This window comes from Botryllus schlosseri, chromosome 11 (assembly GCF_051294905.1).
Source record: "Botryllus schlosseri isolate E-star chromosome 11, Bs_hap1, whole genome shotgun sequence".
NCBI lineage: Eukaryota > Metazoa > Chordata > Ascidiacea > Stolidobranchia > Styelidae > Botryllus > Botryllus schlosseri.
This window is the reverse complement of record NC_137246.1, coordinates 26,053,462-26,075,775: the sequence shown is the minus strand read 5'-3', so window position 1 is coordinate 26,075,775 and position 22,314 is coordinate 26,053,462. Positions and strand designations below refer to the sequence as shown.

At 38.6% G+C, this 22,314-nt stretch overlaps 1 protein-coding gene across 2 annotated transcripts; it reads left to right on the top strand.

Annotated features, from left to right (window-relative positions):
• Positions 1–794: 794 nt before the first annotated feature.
• On the top strand, positions 795–20,984 carry LOC145450395 (uncharacterized). 2 transcript variants are annotated; one of them, XM_080328921.1, is made up of 21 exons: positions 795–1,010; positions 1,075–1,172; positions 1,551–1,637; positions 2,756–2,840; positions 3,231–3,320; positions 5,607–5,753; positions 5,896–5,988; positions 6,998–7,111; positions 7,722–7,829; positions 8,256–8,417; positions 9,575–9,678; positions 12,339–12,437; positions 13,089–13,338; positions 14,382–14,483; positions 15,048–15,170; positions 16,402–16,487; positions 16,551–16,632; positions 17,316–17,629; positions 18,379–18,477; positions 18,540–18,658; positions 19,941–20,984. In XM_080328921.1, the coding sequence occupies exons 2-21, from the start codon at positions 1,083–1,085 to the stop codon at positions 20,227–20,229; spliced, it is 2,643 nt and encodes an 880-aa protein (XP_080185047.1). In that variant the 5' UTR covers positions 795–1,010; positions 1,075–1,082; the 3' UTR covers positions 20,230–20,984. The 2 variants fall into 2 exon arrangements, with proteins under 2 accessions (XP_080185047.1, XP_080185046.1); XM_080328920.1 differs by having other exon boundaries at positions 796–1,010; positions 5,875–5,988.
• Positions 20,985–22,314: the final 1,330 nt, after the last annotated feature.

The following is a 22,314-nucleotide window of genomic DNA, read 5'->3' as shown; positions in this document are numbered from 1 at the left end:
GAAACGACAAGTTACGGTCCGTCCTCGTCCCCCCTCCTCGGTCTAGTGCCCGATGTAGAAGTGTTCGGTTTCATCATCATTCATCATTGGTTTATTAGCAATTTTATCAGTTCAATACACCACAAAAAATGCGATACAATGAATAGACAGGAAGATGTCGAAGCGACTTGGATTTGTCAATGGAATCGGACACCCACCTTGGCCTAGGCGTAGTAAAAAAGGAGGCATGCACACTGAATGAAAGTAAAGAATACAGTATAGAAAAAGAAAGCGACAAGAAATAGGGCGGCATGTCATGGGAAGCGAGATCGATAGGTCAGTCGTGGTCCGGTAATCTTGAGGATGGACTGTATTTTGATTTTCATTCTGCTGTCTTTTCTTTAGACGCTATTCTTTGCTTTTTTCATTTGCTTGTTTGAGTACGTCCTTCATCAGACCCTTTCTGGGCTTATTTGCCACCGTAAGACCGACACATTATTTGAGAACACCGCAAGACTGCGATACAATAGAAAGAAAGGAAGGTGTCGAACCGACTTGGAGTTGTCTTTGAAATCAGACACCAACCTGGGCCTAGGCAACGTAAATGAGAGGCATGTACGCTGGACGGAAAGGAATATGGGATAAAATGTAATGATTAGCGATGAAAATGATATCTTGTCATCGATCGAAGACGTGTACCGGACCAAAAGGGTTGGAAAACAGTGCGCAGGAAAATTGCAGCATCTGCTATGATCTGTTACGCTGAAATATTCATACCGGAAAAATGCTAAAAATTGCTAAATTGCACAGGGTACATCAATGATATATATACATTGGTGCACATTTATTGAAATTTAAAAATAAAGCTGCATAAAATATACAAGCAATGAAATGTGAGGCATATCTCGGTTGGCGAAAACGATATGTAAAGCAGTGAACCGGCATACTGTTGTTTACAACCTTCAGCCAATGCGACAGACCGGGCGGCGGCAAACGCAGGTTTTCGAACACCTGCCCTGCAGTAGCTTCTGGTACGCTGTCTCTTACATCGTAATTACGTCACTTACTTAATGCAAAATGTTATTTTCACTCCAGGGGTCAAAATGGAAGATGGTGATTTCGAAACTCTGTATGAAAAGGCTAAAGAATCGCATGTCAATTGGTTATGGGATGCGAGATTACCATCGTGTGCGGTAAGTCAGATATAATTCAATAATACACTTGTTAGGGATAATCGTCAGCCACTAGCGATGAATTGAAAAGAACACCGACGGTTATTCATTGGTATATTGAAGATATGTAGCCCCAAGAGACTCTTTGAGTCAGATATCTTTCACAATATTGCCTCTAATGACGAGTCTTCTTATAGCTCTTAGCGTCTGTGACTGTGACATCTGATTTTCACTTGTAATCGATTATCAAGAATAAGATGGACTATATTACATCGTGATGTCATGCTCCAACTTCTTCACAGCTCTTATTAAAAACGCATCAGCCTACATAACCTCATTTTCTAGAATCTTTACTGTGATGTTACAATGCTATTGACCACGAATCTCTTGTATTTGCAGGGTGTCTTTTCAGACGAAAATGAATCACCTCAGCCTGGTAGCTCAGGCTCTGCAGCCAAGAAACCGACGGCGATTGAAGAAGGCTTGGTATGATTTCTGTTATTAGTTGGTTTTAATTTGTTTTAAGATATGCAAATTATTTGAATTAATCGTAAACTCAGAGCCATGGTTCTCAACCGTTGCTGTGCTACCCGTTTTCAGTTACCGAAATAAGTCAATTGTTCATGGCTATCCCGAGTTGAAGTTGGAACCTAGAATTTAATTAAATGCATTGTCTCTCACATTAACATCAATATCAGATAATTCAGTGTTGATATGATTGGTTATATATTGTGTTATATGATGCAACAGTCGTTCAAGTCTGCAACAAGGGATTTTCAAATTTTTCAAGTCGCAATCACGTCAGTTTTCAAAGTGATTCGTGTCGAGTCATCTCGAATTTTCAAAGTTCGAGTCAATTTCAAGTCATCAAATATTTTGAGGCCAAGTCGTTTGAGCAATGTGCGCGTCACAAGTAATCCCAACACTGTTGTACAACAGTTTCTGTTCTTGGTAGTAAACCTTGAAATGATTTTGATGGTTATCAATATTTGTTACGTATTCACCATTTAAACCAAGTTTAAACATCTTCCAATACAACATCCATTGCAGCAGTATATTTATTAAACTCGAAGACTTTTCGGGTGCCTCTTTTCAAGAGTTATCGGCACACTAAAGGGATTTAAACAGATTTAAAAGCAAAACCAAAAAGGCAAAGTATGACGCAACAATCAAAATCACAGACCATGAAATTCGCATCGTATCAATGGCAACAATAACAAACTACGAAGTATTCGGACATACGGTACTATAGTAGCAGCACAATTTGTAAATAAACAATTACACGCACGGAACAACACGCACTAATGAGAAATTTGTAGGTTATAGAGGAAATCTTTCTGTCTGCATAAAATAGGTTTGCTCAACTGAATAATAGTAGACTCCAACACTTATAAATGAAACGCAGACCTACCACGCGCAATGACAGTGAACATATTGTCATCATAGTGCTGTGCACAGGCAAGGTTTTCGCTCAGATGCTGACTGATTGACGAAGCATATGCTTGGTAATCATCATAGCAGTCATCAGAATAACCGAAAATTTACCAGATTTGCCTATAATCAATTGATTTATCCTATTTTACTTGGATAACATGACTTTCCAGATATCATCTCCTCAGTTCCAAACACCACAGTCAAAGAAAATTAACCTACCTTTTAAGAGCTGCAATGAGTCTCCAATCAGTAGAGGTAAGCCACAGCATATCATCATGATTTATATCTAAAGATAAAAACTGTCGAAAGATTTACGTACTGGGCAGTGCATCATATTACTAATTCATCCTTCTGATGGGGGATGAGTTACCGATTTGAAGGTATTGTCCATTCCATTCTTAAGTGGAACGGCTCACATAACCGTCTGCACTGTATCTTTCTCTGCATGATAGTTATATCCATCCTATTCCTAGTTCATATTGTAGCCTAGCAAAATTACCTATTACCAGTTATATGGTTTCTGTGAGAAGTTATTTCTTATGAAATCAGCGTGACAATTATAACACAAATATTCTTAGTTCACTTACCAATGTTAAATATTTGTCCACTGCTATCACTTCGATTGAAAGTTATTTCTTTTGAAAGGTATTTATGCCGCTTCTACACCATTCCACGGACAGAGGATTGTGTCAGTATCATCCAACGGAAGCGGATCTAATAGAGTGATCAATTTCGGTAATATATTTCCTCCTTTTATGATATTTCTGCTATGCAGCCTGTTAGTCAATTGAGGTGTGCAGATCTGGGAAAGATCGTTCTGTGTCATCTTTTCATGGAATTTATTCAAACCAAGAAATTGAATCAAATGATACAAAACTTTTAGGTGGTTTAAGATATGTCTTTTGTCCCGTTTGATTATACTCGAGTGCCCCAAAATCTTTGATGTTATAATTCAACTTGAATAGCAATCTTACTCTTTGATAGTGCTGCTAACCAATCACATTGGTACTTCACATTTGAGATATCCTAATCAATCATTTGGAAAATGTGCCACCTATGCACAACACTTGATATAAATGTATCAAAGATGAGGTCTGTGATGATGGATATCCAGTACTTGCAGTACTCGGGCTATAAAGAATATTCAAATTTGCTACCGTAAACCGGGGTAACTTTGGACAATTTTCAACAATTCCGCTTTGTATCTCGGAAATGCTAGGGTGTAGGGGAGGCATGTTTTGTGTTTTTTCGGGTCATGGAGCAAAGATTAGAATTACCTAATCCAAAATCTTCATGGTCATAAATAAGTACCTTATTTTTGTAAATTATCCGTGTCCAAAGTTACCCCTGCATGTGGGGTAACTTTGGACAATGTAGTTTTTGTACGCCTTTACACTCAATTGTTTATGAAACCTCGTAAATGAGGCTTATTTGATAAGAGTTGATGAGAGCAGTGGCTAAAACTGAAACAAAATAGTATATTTCTGGCCTATTGCATGATTTTTACCTAATCCACCCCCCCCCCAAAAAAAAAAATTAGGTAGTTTATGAAGGCTAATGCCCTCTTATTCATCTCTTGTCTCAATTTTTCTCATGCCTTCGCCAATTGGGACTTATAAATAACATATGGTGATAAGGGGTATCCCACTGGCAGTGTCAGCAATCGACAGCAAACATTAAACATGTTACCGTGATTTATTTCAGATTTCAAATATATTACTGTTCTTTAAAAGATACACTTTCCCTTTCCTATGTCCTCTGATGGACATATTTGTCATAATTTACGATGTCCCATATTCAGCTGGCGCATCTTTAGGAGTATGTGATAAATTTTTGAAGTAGCTTACACCCGATTGCAATCTCTGAGCTCATTGCCTACCCATTTTTTCATATTTTGGCGAACTCCTAATTTATTAACCTTCTCATTCCATTTTAAAAAGCCATCTGGCCGGTAATAAGGAATATAGTTGACCATACACTTTGACACAGATGAAGCAGCCACTTTCCAGAGCTCTAAATATCACATTTTCCACTGTCCAAAGTTACCCCGTTCTGATAAAATTTGACGGGGTAACTTTGGACATCACATTTTCCTGTATCGATCTAAGGGTGAGCCCACTGAGATTTTTGCCATGGATTAAGCCTGCTCAGAGGTATCTGCTGCCAAGTTTTTAATCTGTGAATCACATGCTATCTATGTTTGGTTGTAAGAAGTTTAATGACCATTAATTTTGAAGAATATGAGCCCGGGCCGCCATTAATTTATCAATGTTGGGTCAAGTTTATCGTGTAGTGAAACGAATCCACCTTCTATTGAGACTACTTGTGGTACTGATGCCACATGAAAAAGAATTGGACCTCCAGCAGCAACCCTTTTCCATAAATAACCATTTAAATCTTTTACTGCTTAGTGTCCAAAGTTACCCTTAAGTCCAAAGTTACCCCGGTTTCCGGTATCCCAACATATAAAGCACATGTATTCCAAATTCAGTGTGTCATGCACAAGTAATTATGATATCAGGTATTGTTGCGGTCGCTGAACTGCATATATGATTCTGTGTAAGCTGTCTTCCCTTCAACTGACAGCGCCGCAAAGTCCTATTAGTTTCCCGATGTAAATATACGCGATCTTGAAGTACGGTAGAAAACAGTATATTGCTTGAAGTTCCAATTGATCGAATTTCCTTATATCCAAATATAATAAGACACAATAGTAGCACGAATAAGATATCGTCCCAACAAGATCGGTAGATACAGTGGGGGAACGTCCGTTGGGCCAATTACTATTGACAAACTGTACCCAATCACAGCTATATCCAGAATATTCCCTTAGACCAGACCAGCAGGTTTCGTCAACCATACGCCATCTAGCGAATACAAGTATGGCTCCTAAATTATTAAACCCCCTAAGATTAACATGAAATGCCCACAGTATCAGGTATTGTTCAATGTTGGGTTGGAGATAGGAGTTTGATAAGATTTTGGTTGCGTGCCACAATTGGCTAATGTGAATTTCTACAGGGAATGAAACTTTCGAAAAACTACAGACTCCCAACACCAGTTTACGGTCTATAGCTCTGGAAGCCTGCGCAAACAACACCTTTCAAGTCGGCAACAGCGATTTACCTCCAGATATACGAAACGCTACATTCGATTTGAAGTCAACTAGTGAGTTGCTTTTAACTTTTGGTACAAACCCAATTGCCGAATAATTTCCGCAGTAAGAGTGTGTTTTTAATATTATTATTGTTCAGTGTTATTTCTTTCTAACGAGCCCTTATATTTTTAGCTAATCAGACGTTTGCTCTAGAACGCAGTACAGCCGCCAAAAACGTGACAATGGCTGTTGATGGCGTTTTGGACAGTCGTCAAGTAACATTCGATGCCCAGAACTCTGAAAGAGGTTTGTTTACTTACACAATCTTATATTATATCTACTAATCCAGTGGTTCTCAACCGGGGGGGTCCTCGAAGCATTTTCAGGGGGACCGCGAAGCCTCAAAATAGTTGATAACCTAATTTGTATTTTTTTCAATTCGGAAAAGAACGAGGCAGTTTCGCTTCATTAATACTAAAACTCCAGAGCGCACATCAATAGAATGGCCGTCTGAGATGAAATATCCTACTGTGCAGACTCATTTTAATTGCTAAATTGCCAGTAGCCTACTTATACAAACATTTTGCTGTTTAGAGATGTTTTGTTGGGGATTGTGGAAAAAAGTTGGGTGAGTAAGGTCAGTCAAGGTGACTTCGAAATGTTTACAAAAATCCATTTTCTCCTGTGATACACTCGACCCTTTTTCCATAATAACTTCAAGGTAATCTGCTAGATAGAAATAACCAGGCATGACGTTATATGTTCATTAAAAAATTTTTGTCAATTTTGGTGCCATATTAGTTGCGATCATACCCAAATGTGTCGTCGGAAGCGTTGCGCGTTATTATTACATTCTCCACCACCTATATTTGTGGAAATGGATTTTCGGCACTCGTTCATATCATATTGAAGGCGCCGACTTTCAAGTCACGACCACGTATTTCAGGAAATGCAGTTGCAGAATTCGCTTTGAAATAATAGAAGTCTACCCATTTTCTACATGAAATAGTAAGATCTTATTTTCAAGAGAGGACATTTTTTTTGCTGTTTATCACTAAGCCTGTACAGTTGTCATCTGCACCTGACATATGACAATTGCAAGATAATTTGCAAGAACTAATACTTCGTGGGGGGTCCGTGACGGTCCGAAAAGGTCCGCGAAGACAAAAAGGTTGAGAACCACTGTACTGATCGGCGATTATTAAAGCGTTGAATATCGTGAAACTAGTTGAAAAATTCATTGAACTTTGATTTAACAACGAAGTGGCGAGAGGTCAAAATACGATTAAAAGTTAAAGGAGTTCTATTTTTTCAGTTAATCAGACGTTCGCGGCAGAATGCAGTGCTCAAACCATAGAATTGTCGATGGCTGTGGATGGTGCTTTGGGCAGTCATCATGCAACATTCGATGCCAAGAGCTCTGAAAGAGGTTTGTTTCGTCAAACAATTTTATTCTACCAACCCGTAATTAATCATTGAATATCGCGTAACAACCCAAGAGGTCCATTCAATTTGGGGATTGACCTGAAGCAACAATGAAGTGGCAAGAGGTAGGATCGAGTCATAAAATGGCCTTTTTTTCTTTTAGTCAACACAATAATATTTTTACCCGTTTTCTCGTATGCTATTATATCTTTTGTAACTCGTAAAACATGTCCCCTTTTTCAGATCTCAAAATATGGTAAGCCAACAGGAGCTCTTAAGTACAGTTTAAATGAACCCCTGTCGAGGTGAAGACACAAAACCGACTCATACAGATGAACACGCACTGATTTGCGTGACCATGGTTTTAATGGTTCTTACATATTAACACTGTTTTTGATGCACAGTTCATTTTGTGCAGCAGCATTCTATGGTAATGTGTAATATGGTAGATTTTTGGTTTTGCGACTTGGCGAAAATTTGGGGTTCCCTGAACGCTTGCAGATTAACTAGTTTGGCAAAGGTTAAGAACAACTGTCTTAGATACTATTGGTCGATTAGTTTACCGTAGTTCGTAGCATTTAAAAACAATTGGAAATGTCCCATTTTATTTACAGCTAATCATACGTTTGCTGTGGAACTGGATGCGCAGACCAAAGAGATGTCGGTGGTTGGCGTTTCTGGCAGTCACCATGCAACATTTGATGCCAAGAGCTCGGAAAGAGGTTTGTTTACTTTTCATTTCTTGACATCTCCGTCTACGTTCCCGCAGCAGATAAATCTCCTCTATATGCTCCTTTTCGTGATGTCTCGTGTGGTTATTTCATTCTTTGCCATATCTTCTTTTACAAAATAGAAATATCTCTAATGCGCAGCCTTCCTCTCTATTCTATTTGGCATTGCCATCAGATGCCACCCGATTCTGGCTTTTTCAAGTTATGAATTACGATCCTAGTCGATATGGCCTAGTTCCTATCTTGTTCCCTTTAGCGACACCTAGTGAGAATCTTAGTGTCCTATGCTCTATCATCCCAAGTGCAGCTGGCTGTTAGTAGTGGTAGCGGTTTGAAAAAATGTAATATATTACTTTTACATCCTGAAAACATATTCTAAGTCCGCTTAATTAAGACTGTATGACGTCTTCTGATTAGGCTTTGGTAACCGGACGTTTGGAATGGAGAGCACTATCCAGTCGCACAAAGATTTTCTGGTGATTGAAAGTTCATTAGAGAGTGCAAAAGAGCTGCAGGAAAACATGTCAGTGCTCACGGATACAGCGCTATCCACTTTTGGGTCAAAATCCTCAGAACTAGGTAAGAAATTACATGTTATACTATTTCACCATTAACGTTGTCCCCATACAAGTAGTTTGTGAAAGATCCTATAGATGTAGAATTTTAAGAGCTTCGTGAAGGTACAGAACTTCAATATACAATTGGATAGTATATTCGTATTGATCAATGCGAACCCGGATATTGTCCCCTAACACTCGTCAGGGGTAATCGTCAACAACTAGTAGAGAATTGGAAAGAACATTGCATATCAACAATCGTTTCACAAAATATTATGTCACCGGCATGAAATTTTCAATTCGGATTTAAAATAGCTTGAATTAACTTCAATACACATTAAATATATTATAGAATTACGAATTGTATTAGGTACCATTTAAATCAGAAAATCAGGTTTCAGGACCATGGTTCAATGTTCTCAACTATACCAGTTAATTGATTAATATTTTTTGAGTAATATTCAGTAATATTTATTCAATGATCTTTGGCAGTTATCAGGATTGTTGATCATTTTTGGTTAATGTATTAGCAGTTCTGGTTATGGCAGCATATTAAAGTGCCAAGGAACTAATAATGAGATTGATCTTCTTTTCAAGTCACCATACGTAGTGGAAGCTTTCTGTATGTCCAATGTCTAATTGTATAGAGTTCCGTAAGGCCAATATGCTAATGGTATGGATTTATTAAATTGTCTTTTTGTCTGTCTAAATTCAAAGTCTTAGCCTACTTTTAGATAACTCTTTCATGTCAGAAGTAGGTCATCTCTTGACGGAAGTCCACTTATAAAGTTGATAACATATTTTAAGATACTTGAAACCGTGTTTGTTGTTGATAAACCTTAAGCTCACGCTTCACATGAACGGGAATGGGTCCGTCTATCAATGATTGCTTAACTAGCTTTCAATAGAGACTACGTACTGCAGTGCAGCTTTTGAATTTGGGATTTACCGTATTGTGTCGCAGACTTACATGTTATATGAATTTAATCCTACGGTACAAGCTGGAATGTTTGTTATGTAAATACTTTATGTTCAAATTTAGTGCTGGTATATTGTGTTATGTTTCATGGAATAGTGAACCGCTTGTAGCTAATAGAATAGTTCAGTATGCAGAGTTAATGCTGTGTTTTTGTACTGTAATGTGTAGAATTATATTATCTGCTTGTAAATCGTCTGCAGGCACCATGTCTGATCCTATGGAATCAAGTACTAAGCCAGAATCTAATAATGGGGACTCGACAACTAAGACAACTGAGAGGAAGCCTTTGAGGAGTATTCCACAAGTAAGTTCAGAACCTCTGCCTGGTTTTCATATGTTTGATTTCACAACATGCCGTTTTTTGTTGCTGGTATATTATTGTGCAATTTGTCTGGAGTTGAATAGCTTGGCTACTTTGATCTGTAATGGTTTCTATGCTAAATGGAGTTGTCAAGTCCATCTATTAGTGACATGCACCATTCATTCTCTGGAATGCGGCAGTCTGCGAAGTGTGGCTTACAGAAGTGTGTTGTAAAAAATTGGATGTATATCGTTATATTTTCATGGTTGATTATGTTTAGGAATGTCAGATATAGATGTAGCGCTAAGACTTGGAAAACTAATTAGCTCTATTTGAACCAATTAGAATGAAATGCGGGTTATCAAATTCTAATCCAATTTGTGAATTGTTTCTCTGCTCTAATTTTAATTCTAATCCAATTTCTGGTTTACCTGGCTGCTGGAACTGTATAGTGCGAAACGGGGCCAAGCTTGTTGTATACATACATTTCCGTAATTGTAATCCAATTTGGTGAAATCTGTGTAGCTATGAGTCAGTGTAATTTGGGAAAAAATGTATAGCTATAGTTCTCGTTCTAATCTAATCTTTAGCGGACAATTTTCTGGGGTAGTGTTTGTCGAATTTTTCCGTTTTAAGGTTGAGATATTGTATACCTATGTGTAACAAGTCACATTTTTCATTCGATAGTTGCAGTGTCAGAATAATTATGATTCTCAGACGAACCTTTGCCCTTTCAGTTGAAACCGGCCTCACCTTTGTTATGACTTCATTATACCTGTCATCGTAGAATTTATTTACATTTCATGAGCGCTATTGTTGTGACGAGATTCGTGAAACATATCGTATTTCAATCTGTCGGTTCACTTAACTGGTTTATTGAGAATTTTCCATGTGCTGCTAAACAGGCTGTCTGCCTTATTTTATTGTAACTGCCAATACTGAGGTTAAGCCATGAAAAGATATGAGGAAATCAGCCAAGTTGGTGCACTTATGTTGCTTTACTAGATTATCTTCATACCCACCTGCTGGAAAGTTATTAGGCTATTGTGATGTCAGGTGAAGGAACGATATATATCACACTCGAGAACTTGAGTGGTAAATTCCATACTAATATTATATAATAGCAAACACTCTACTATTGTATTGTGGTGCGCTAGCCCATTTCTCTTGTGTATTGTCAAAACTATGTTGCTAGGAGGCGGTTGTTGTGGTGTGTTGTTGGTATTGACCATCCCTCTCAGTAAAGGATTGTATTTGTAATATATTTTGTTTTTCTAAGCTATATCAAATATAACAGAAAAAGTTGATGATTCCTTTCCAGTGTATTGACTGTCATTAAGACGTCTTTGAGATTATGCACTCTCTAAGATACACAGTTTTAAATTTGGTATTGTTCTGTAATAGCTCCCGTGCATCTCTTGTTAGCATGGAAAACCTCTGTAGCTATAATCTAATTCTAGTCTAATTTGGAAAATACTGTGTAGTGTAATGTAGCTCTAATTCTAATCTTCCGAGTCTGATATCAACTCAATCAATCAGTATTTTCAATGTTCATTGATTTAAAATATTTCTAACATTATGACGTGATCAGTATGAATTAATGTTTTTCTATGTATCTATGTGTGTGACAGATGATTAACTGGTAGTGGATGACAGTACGTGCACAGTTAAATATAACATGTCGGATTATATTCTTGTAAGTTGGGTAGGATTTATGAGATGTTTTGGTCACCTTCAATATTGCGAGTTATTGATCGGGCGAATGTTCTTGCGGGATTCTTCATTTGATAGGATTAGTTGAATGGGAAAGTCTTGTGCAGTGCCGCACTCGCTAATGCATTATTCATTGAGCATTTTTTTGGTTTGAAATTCCTTGACATTTCGCTTTCACGATTCGGCTAGAGATTCAAGTTTAAGAGGTGCATTTTCGACAGTTTCAGAATGGCGTCCTTGTTTTGGAGAAGATTGATCAGAACAGTGTGTCTATATTTGATTTGAGTCATCAGCATTAGCTCGGATACAATTTTGTGACTATAGAGATTGTAGCAATTGATACGTTTTTTCTTTGTCGTAAATTATATATCGGTTTGCCAAATAATATCAAGCAAGCTACCGGGTATGACAATTTGAAACAAATTAGAAGTAAAAAATAGCACGTAATGTCATAACATGGTAGTACGGGTCACAGAAATATAATCTGTGACTACTACAGTGGGAATTTTGACATATCTCTTTTAGTGTACAGGAGTTCAGATGCAGCCTTTTTAGTTTATTTCATGTCCAAGAATAGCAATGGCTGTGAAGCTGTAAATAAATCCCCTGAAGCTTTGGAAACGCACCTCAATCTGGAAACCATATCTTTCGAATATATCAGGTTTATCGGCGAAGGTGCAAGATATCTCTTTTCTTGGTATCAGCTCAAAAATTCGATATGGGGCAGGTTCTATTTATTACATTAGATTGCTCAAGTTATGATGCTAATTCCTGAATGATAAACAGATCATATACACAGTTCGTTATATGGATTTAGGTTAACAGTCCCACATTCAGTTATAAGCACAGGACACTCCACGGATGCATGATGACAGTTCTGGTAATCCGTCACATTTTGATTGTTGATTTTCGTAACAAATATATATTTCATTTCCAAAAATTCTTTGCAGCCAAAAGTGAGAAGTGGAATACCGAAGCGGGACGAGTCTAGAAAGACTTCGAAGCTGTCCCAGCCCAGAATGAACACCGCCGCTATATCGAGAATACAGGTATTAATTGTAATGATTCGAGTCGAGTCGTGGGAGATTATTTTCCCAGTATAGAAATTATACTATCATTGTCACTGAACGTTAGTTTATCAACGAGAATTATGAGTTCAATGTTATTGTCCTCTGCGGAAGACTGTAAACCTCGATTGACCGTATTGTAGCATACAAACCAAAATAAATACCGGTGATACAAATCTATACATGTCAATGAAGTTGTTAACAACTCACAGCCTTGTCAAAATGTGCAATTTGATAGGCGCGGTCAAAATAAGACCAAATTATAGTTGTTGTCAGGGTTGTAACCAAGTCACGAGGTTCCAAGTCACAAGTCAATCTCACTTTTGTAGTTTTGACTCGAGTCAGGGCCAGTCATTTTCAATTCACCACCGAGTGAAGTCCTAGTCTCTCTTGGCCGTCCTAGTCAATACACAAATTGACTCGAGTAGAGTCATGACGCGAGTCATTGCAAATCCTGGTTATTGTGACATAGAGCTGGCATTTTATTCTTTGAGATAAAAGGTACATATTTGAACATTCCACGTCATTCATACTGTTGTGGCATCATAATGATACTTGAACACTCGATTCTGCCCAGGCCTACCAGTTACCAGTGACGTGACGTCTAGAATTTATCTATTCATTTTTCGCCAGGCTCAATCTCCACAAGCCAGACCGTCCAGCGCGGATTCGGGAAGCAAAATCGGGGTTTTCAAGAGACCGAGCTCCGGAGCCGCAGCGCGAAAATCGCTACTGCCACCCCGTACAACTACCAAGCTGCCCGCCTCGGCTAAATCTCGTACTTTAAAAGCTGCCGGTCCAGCAAAGCAGGAAGACAGTGGGCAGCTAGAGCGTTCGGTAACGCCGGCTAAACGAAAAGCGCAAGAAAGCCCAAAACGTGCCGGTGAGTGTCAGGTTTGGACACCTAGATAATTCTGCTTCTCTAATTACACTAATTTGAGTAAATTTCCGGTAACTTAATTCTGATGTAATGTGTGAAATATTTCTTTGCACTGATTCTAATCCAATTTTGAAATGTTTCTGTGCTCAATCTCATTAAAGTCTTGTTTCTAGATTACCGTAAATGCCACAGTAGAACTGTATAGTGCGAAACAAGCCAAACAATGTGTGCATACATTTTGTATTGTCTTGCTGAGCTCAATTCAAATTTCCAAGTTTCGGCAAATTCAGTACCGGTATTTCTAATTATAATATAATTTGGAAAAACTGCAACTATAATTCTGATTCTCGTCTTAATTTGGAAAATAATTGTTGTGGCTATCATTCTAGTTCTAGTCAAATTCGGATATAAATGTTGCAGCAATCATTCTAATTCTAATCTAATTTGGAAAAAACTGTGTAGCTATCATTGTAATTCTAATCTAATTTGGATATACATGTTGTAGCTATCATTCTAATTCTAATCTAATTTGGAAAAAACTGTGTAGCTATCATTGTAATTCTAATCTAATTTGGATATAAATGTTGCAGCTATCATTCTAATTCTAATCTAATTTGGAAAAAAACTGTGTAGCTATCATTGTAATTCTAATCTAATTTGGATATAAATGTTGTAGTTATGATTCTAATTCTAATCTAATTTAGAAAATACTGTGCAGCTACAACTCTAATTCTAGTCTAATTTGGGAAATAAATGTTCCAGCTATGATTCGAAATCTCTTTGGTCATCTTATTGCGATATCACCGTGTAGCCAGTTTGTTCACTCTTCTATTATTATTTGAAGAGGCTCTGGGCGGTACAGAAGTTCAATTTACAATTGAATAATATATTCATATTGAAATGCACTGGAATATTGTGGTGATTTTTATAATTGTGTCGTAAAATTTATCGTTATGGAATATGGATTCTATTCTACTCGTAAATACGTTTCATACATCATGTACATCAAATATATCATCATTTATATATCACATATCCGTTTGCAGGATCATCTGCGAAGATCGCAGGCAATCTGAGCACTGCTCGTAAAGCGACTACATCCGCACGCACGCGGCCGCAGGTTTCTCATGATAACTCGGGCTTGAGAGGTACGTGTCCTGTTTCGGGTATTCAAGTGCGCTGATAATCCTTACATCGCTGCAATGTTACTTTGGGAGTATGTGCGCTAATTTGAGTGTTCATATAGGATTTGAAAAAGACACGGTTGTTAAAATCGAGTGGTCATTAACGAAGTGCTTCTTACTTCTTTGGATTGCTATGGTTAGTTTAGCCTACCTGCACTACTCACTGAAAAGGGGTTATAATTTTAGATTACTTCCACTAGTACTGGACAGTTTTCATTTTTTGGGGCAAAAGTAGGCCAGGAATACTCCATTTTTTACTGCCTTCCATACTTGTAAATTAGTTCTACTTTTTGTAATTTCTGTAATCTATCAGCTTACGGTACAGTAACGACATTGTAGAGCAAGTCGTAATGGAAATTTTTATTTTCAAGAAAAATAGCTAACTCTTCCAAGTGTCAATTAAAATTAATCGTCTGTACTATCGTTTAGCTATTCCCACTGTAACTAACTCCATATGTGGAGGCAAACTTCGCGTTCACTCAATGGGGAGTGACTAGCAAACATACGAACACGGTTTTGTTCGTTTAGGTCCAAAAACGTATTCTCGGCCGTGCAAGAAGAATGCCAACACTCCGCAAATCTCCTCGGTGCAATCTCAAAAATCAGACGAAACAAAGCAAGCGACGCGGGTCCCAACGGAAGGGAATCTGAGTAAGTGTTTTTCTGGAAACTGCACTCGCTTCGAGTATTTGTGTGACTTCGAGCTTATAAACTGTTCTTCACCTCCGTCATGGTAACAAATGAAATAAATTAAAATGCAACAAAAACACTGGTGTAGCACTAATCAGGGTTGTAATGACTCGAGTCATGACTCGACTTGAGTCACGATTTTTTGATGACTCGACTTGACTCGAGTCATTTTCTCATAATACGGAAATGACTCGACGTGACTCAATCTGTGTATTGACTCGGCTTGGACTTGAGTCATTGCGCATGACTCGAACCAAGTCATATGACTCGAGACTCCGACTGCCAAGACCGACATTTCATTGTCATTTCGAAGAATAGCAAAGTTACCACACTGTTGGGATTTCGTCCATTGGTACTGGCACTTGAAAATGCGACCAGAAACTGCTAAAAGTGAGGAAAATTAGTATATTATAAGTACGGACCATTTGATATCACCAAACAGAGTTATAAAATAGGGGTTTAACAATACTTTAACTGGAGACCAAGCAGTCAAAACAATGAATTGGACTCGGACTCGAGTCATTACACTACGGGTAGGACTCGACTCTCTGCTCGCTGACTTGGAATTGACTCGGTGGTGAATTGAAAATGACTCGACTTGACTTGAGTCAAAACCGTAAAAGTGAGATTGACTTGTGACTTGGTTACAACCCTGGCAATAATCTACTGGTTGATCTTGCATTTGCAGTCTCTTTCCATCATATTAACTAAATATATATCAACTGATTAATGTACTATCATGCTTATTGTGTGCTGTATTTATATCGTTTCATCATTCTAACTGTCAGTTACTAAATCAGTTTTTTAATTAAAATAACATTTCCGAGTTTTCGAAAAAAAATTTAAAAACTGGTTCCCAATGATTTTTCATAATTTTCAAAGGGGGCCACGATGGGAAAATGGTTTGAAACCCTGCTTTGTAGCAATCGTCAATGTATTGTCGAGGCATGATTGAAAATTATCAACGTCAAGAGGCCATTGATGCACGCAAGCCCCGAACAAGTTCTTTTCGTACGCGGATTTCGGCATTAGATATAGTAACAGGAAATACCGCGATTCGCACATTTCTATACCTAGGATTGTGCAATGTTTTGAATCAGTATCTGGGATTGCTCATACATTCAGGCTTGAAATTGTGTTATCTATATTCTTCCTTGCCTTACAAGTTATCGATGGCGTTTTTGTCTTGCAGGGCCAAATCGCGAAGCCAAGAAGCCATCGGTCGATCCCAATTGCCACGTGGCTTTAGCCGTTCTCCTGGATCACGTGGTCAACACTGTGAGTTGATGACGTAAGGCTGTGCGATATAGTGTTGAACGACATCACGTAATTTTGTTAAAGTTGGACGGCTTTTCTGCGCCACGGCTGTCACGGGAAATCGCAAGTTTGAAGCATGTGGTTGAGAGGCAGGAGACTGCGAGATGTGTGTATCTTATTTTGTTATTATTAGTTGTTATTAATTTATTGACTTCAGCAAATTGTTGCCTATCCTAATTTGTGATTTGCAGTAAAATGTGTCTGGACTTGATCGGCCCCGTGGAAGGCTGAAATAAGTAGAACTGATCAGTAGTGAAGTACTTGTACTTTTTTGGGGTGCTCAATTAGATTTGGCTACTCGCACCACTTAAGTGGTTATGGTATTAGACTACTGCTACTTCACACGGAAACTTTTTAACTTTTTCTAACTTATCAATCTTTTAGTGAAATTGTCGTAGGAACAACCTAAAAAAAAACCGTACCACGGATATTTTTGAATATTGTACCTATTTGCAGTGTCATTTGTAGTGCGCCCCTCATTAGTATATGTCCCCTCGATCAAATTGGCTCTTAAGGTACTTGAATACTTGTCAGACGATGAATATTATGCATACTTGGACAAGTAGATAATTCTTGGTGGCAAATTAGACTGATTAGAGTCAAAACCTGGTAATCCAATTTGTACGAATGGTGTATCTCTACTGCTAATCTGTAATTCTATTTTGAAAATGCTTAAAATTTTCTAGCTGGCCGAGTTTGCTGCTATGCCCGCTTATTTTGATCACTATATCAAATCCCTGTTTTGAAAATTGGGACCTGTCATTACTTTTAGCCAATTGCCCTTTTCAGCTCTTCTCTCGAAGCAAGTGAGAGAACTGGAAACGGTTTTATCCGCGGAACGTCAACAGTCGCAGCAATACGCCGATAAACTAGCGCTGGAGCAACGCGATCGCGCTGATTACCAGAGTCGCGTTGTGGAGCTGGAGTCGGAGATCGAAAACGTGCGACGAGAACATCGCTGTAAAATAAATCAGTTAGAAGTTGAATTGGAGGAGAGAAAAACGGAATACGAAGCGACGGTGGCGGAAATTCAGGAACGCTGCGAAAACGAGTGTCAAGCGCTACGTGACGGAATTGAATCGGCCGTGGCCGCGCAACTTGAGGTGAAAATAATTGGCGTTCACGCGAAACGACGAGAATTGCAGTCGTACGATGTCTTTGATAGTCTCGGAGAGTGGAGCTACCGTAGCTATACAATTGAATTGTGAATTCGAATTGAAATGAACCCGGATATTCTCGCCTGACACTCGTCAGTGGTGATCAGGGTTGTAATGACTCGAGTCGCGATTTTCTGGTGACTCGACTTGACTCGAGTCATTTTCTCAAAATACGGAAATGACTCGACTCGATTCGAGTCAATCTGCGCATTGACTCGACTTGGACTCGAGTCATCGCGCATGACCCGAACCAAGTCATATGACTCGAGACTCAGACGGCCAAGACTGATATTTCAATGTAATTTCGAAGAATAGTAAAGTAACCACACTATTGGGATTTCGTCTATTTGTACTGGCACTTGAAAATACGACCAGAAACTGCTAAAAGTGAGGAAAATAAGTGATTATAAATACGAACCATTCGATATCACTAAACAGAGTTATGTAAAGGGGGTTTAACAAGACTTTAACTGGAAACTGACCAGTCAACACAATGACTTGGACTCGGACTTGACTCGGTGATGAATTGAAAATGACTCGACTTGACTCGAGTCAAAACTATAAAAAGTTAGATTGACTTGGGACTCGGAGCCTTGGGACTTGGTTACAACCCTGATGATACTTCCTTTGTTGTTGAAAAGTCGCAATTGCATTTAGTGCAGTTCGCAAATGTCATTGTGACTATTTTTTCTCAGGAGCAAATGAAGCCTTACGTCAATGCCCGGTCGGAAGTGGAAAGCATGACGTCGGTCTTGGAAATGAAGAATGACGCTATCCACAAATTGCAAATCAAAGTAATTTTTTTTTACTTTTTGTCACAAACAATTCGCTTGATTTGTGACTCTTGTTTTTCAAGTGCTCGGAACTGTCGTCTCAACGTGACAGCGCGCTGTTGTTAGAGAACAGAGTGGACCAGCTGTCGCAGCAGAATGAGGATTTATCGTCGCGATTGCAGGAGAAAACGGAAGAAACAAGGTAGAATTTCAGCTCTTTGTTTATCCGGAGATATTGTTGGGCTCGAAATCTGTTCTATTTGGTTCGTTCCAAGTCTGAGACTAGTTTTTACTCGATAATATAATTTCAAGTCAATTTCAATAGCCGTGGCCGTAATAAAGAAATCCATTTGATGCCACCAAAGGTCCAAAAAGTAAAGAATATGCCAGTAGCACAAAACAAATATACACTGCACAATTCATTTATAGACCACATGTCAGGGTTGTAACCAAGTCGCAAGTCAATCTCACTTTTATAGTTTTGACTCAACTCAAGTCGAGTCCAAGTCAGTGAGTAGATGGTCGAGTCTGAGTCATAGTGTTGTGACTCGAGTCCTGGTCCAAGTCATTCTGTTCACTGTTCAGGTTTGAGTTCAACCCAGATTTCTCAAATTTGCTGGCGTGATATAGAATGGCTCCCATTCATAATATCGTAATTTTCCTCAGTCCTGACTGTTTCTGGCCGTATGTCATTAGAACCCTGATACATACAAAACCTTAACTCATTCATATTACCATTTTTCCACTCGTAGCGACCTTTTTCATGGCGTTGAAACAAGCATTTTCTGAATAATATTAACAAAGGAACTTCACTGTAGCCATTAAAAACAATGATGATTCAAATCACGAATTCGATGATCATACCATGCAGGCCATCAATCTAATTAGGTTTTGTAAATTTCATTCGAAATCACCGGCTATTGTTCTCATCAGGTGAGGGTCGCCAAAAAGCTCAAAACAAACAAAATTCGGAGTACTAAAGAGGTTTTGCCTAGTACTCGCGCTAGTGAATAATTTTTTTTGGACTAACTGCACTTCTAATTATTATATTTTGGGCAAAAGTACTTGCATCTTACACTTTGGATTTTGTGAGGCGTAAAATTAATTTTGGAATAGGTTCTCATCACTGTTATGAGAAATTGTCATTCCAACCAGGAAAAATAACCACCGTATCACTTTTACTAAATTTATTCTGTAAAGCTGTACCTATTTGTAGTGTCACTTGTCATGTGCAATTCTGAAAGCAGCCTCGATCAAATCTACTTTATAAAATTTCTTACTCCAATTACTTCTCAGCCACACAATTTTTACCACATTTTCGGTATTTTGACATTTCTTGGAAATCACCAGTTCTACGTGTAATTTAGTAGAAATGTTAGTCAATTGCCAACGCTGACTACATGACTTTTTCTGGATGTGTGGTCCTAGTTATCATCGTGACAATGCCATCCATTTTAACCAACTAGCAAATCTCTCGATTGCAGGCAGCTATCAGCCGAATGCAACAAACTACAGCGGTCGTTCTCGGAGGAACAAAACACGTTGACCAAACTACGCCAACACAACGAGCAACTCAGATATCGCCTGGACTCAGTCAGCCCTACTTCGTCGCCGTTCAACCCCGTGTACACTGTTTCACCAACTAACGGCGTTTTCGATTCCGCCGCCACTCCCCAGGAACAAAAAAGTTTGCGGAATCATCGTATTCAAAATCCGAGGGTGTTGCATTACCAGTATGACGGCGATGAAAGAGAATGTGACGATACAAGTTAAAATGAATTAATATTATGATTTCACAAATCATGAGTTCAGAGGAGTTTTTTTCGAATCTGCTTTCACTAATTTAAGACGAGCTGTAATTCCACGATCATAACATGCCGGCTTCTGTGTATTATGACAGGAGTATCCTCAAACTAGTTTTCAGTACTCGAAAACATCATCTATCACCATCCAACTTGGATCGTAAAAATTAATACTCAAATTACAGTGCCCAGCATCATCAGATTTTCCTCCCACTTTCAAAATGTTTATGCCGTGTCGATTTGCTGGCTGTTTGTTTCACCCGTATTAGTACTTCTACACACTTCCACGATTATGCACTAGCTATTTATTACCTTGCAAGCCATAATAAGTTCAATAGGGTGCAGGCAGGAGTATCGAAATCTTTGTCCTGTGATAAATGAGGTATATGCTGATATAGTGTAATCCGAAGCTGTATAGAATCCTGAAATATGTCTCTTATTTTGAAGCATTATTAGTTAAAAGTGGGAATTGCAAAATTTAACGATATCCTAGTATTGCTTTCGGCAACTGAATCTATGAGTCGTTGGAGAAGAGTGTTGCCACGCTGGCTAACGGCAATATTTTCTCGTAGACAGTTTGTAAATGCTTGCTGACACATTATACAATACACGCTTATTCGTCCATTCATTTTTCTTATGCCTCTATTATTTTCGTAATGATTTTCAAGTGTTTGAGCGTGGTGCTTATTGAACATGCCGAAATACATTCACAACATACGTGCCGCACAGTCGTAAGCCTTTTTGTTGTCCATGTGGTGTTCCTGTCCGCCTATTTCTCGGTATGGGGCGAGGATGAGAAGGACGCTGCTGAAGATAGCAAGGCCTAGAAGTACCAGAATTTTTGCAACCCTGGTCGTAAAGTGTGCGAGTGTTGGCCCAAGAGCCTTTCTTGGTGGACAGAATGCTTTGGTCACTGCTTGTAAAATAAAAACCGACCTAACGTGATGGACGGTTAACCGATGGACATACATTTCGCGTAAGTGTGGAATAATAATTAACAAGCCACTCACTGAAATTCACATCTGGTTGGATTTTAGAACAGACGAACACCACGTCACCAGGGTTGCTCATTATGTCGATTGTTAATCTGGACGCATAGATCGCGAGGCTTCGTCAGGTTGCCTTTCGGCCGAGCGTAATGGTGATGCGGTGTCACGTCGAGCTTCTGGATAGGTAGGTCGTGTACTCATCAACGGTCGGTTATGACAAAGGACTGGGAAACTGGTATCCGCGGCTTTCCCGCTCGGCGCTCAACATCGAGGGATAACATGGAGGAGAGAAATCATGATGGTGAAGCCTAGATCAGTGGTTATTCTCACCCGTCGGTCCGTGGCGAATTTGCTACCGGTCCGGCAAATATTGTAGGATTTTATATCTCTTGTCCGTTAATTAGAGAACTAAAACATCACATTTTAAATTGATTTAGAAATATGCTATGGTGCACATTTTCTCCATCGTGCATCAATATATAGTTCATGGTCCGATTTGTGTGTACGTCGCAAGATTGCAAGTTTTGTACAGTACCCTACAACTCCTTTCGGACAATAGTTACATATGAAATCTTCGGAGTTCGGAGACTTTTCACCTAAACTTTGTTGCATCACAGCTCGCTCGAATGTGATTCACTCACATATCTCCGCCATACTAACAGATAGCGTTTGTATTGATGAATACAAACAGCGGGACTCCGCAGATCCAATTTAAAAAAAAATTATTAGGGAAAATTGAAAAAAAAAATCAAATTTTTCTGTCAACCCCATGACATTGTTGAGCTGTCTTCAAAGACGATGCAAAACAAATTTGACTCAATTCCAATTAGTAGAACCAGATTTATTTTGAGTTTTTTGTTAATAATTCTCGGATTATCCCAAATAAGCGGAGTTATTTGAGTAACTCCGCTTCTACTTGTTAGAATTGAACCAAATTTGGTGTGCAGCGTTTTTAGAGTAACCTGACAATTTAATCAGTAAATGGCTGGAATCCGGGAAAAAGTTATTTTTGAACAGCCCTATTGAACACTGAATGAAAAGTAAAAGAAGATGGCATAAAAAAGCAA

What these genes read in the sequence shown, in the direction of transcription:
- LOC145450395 (XM_080328920.1), top strand. Translation starts at nt 1,083, where the DNA reads ATGGAAGATGGTGATTTCGAAACTCTGTATGAAAAGGCTAAAGAATCG. An exon ending in TAATAGAGTGATCAATTTCG is followed by an intron (nt 3,321 to 5,606) that starts GTAATATATTTC and finishes GAATTTCTACAG; the next exon opens with GGAATGAAACTTTCGAAAAA. An exon ending in GTCAAAATCCTCAGAACTAG is followed by an intron (nt 8,418 to 9,574) that starts GTAAGAAATTAC and finishes AATCGTCTGCAG; the next exon opens with GCACCATGTCTGATCCTATG.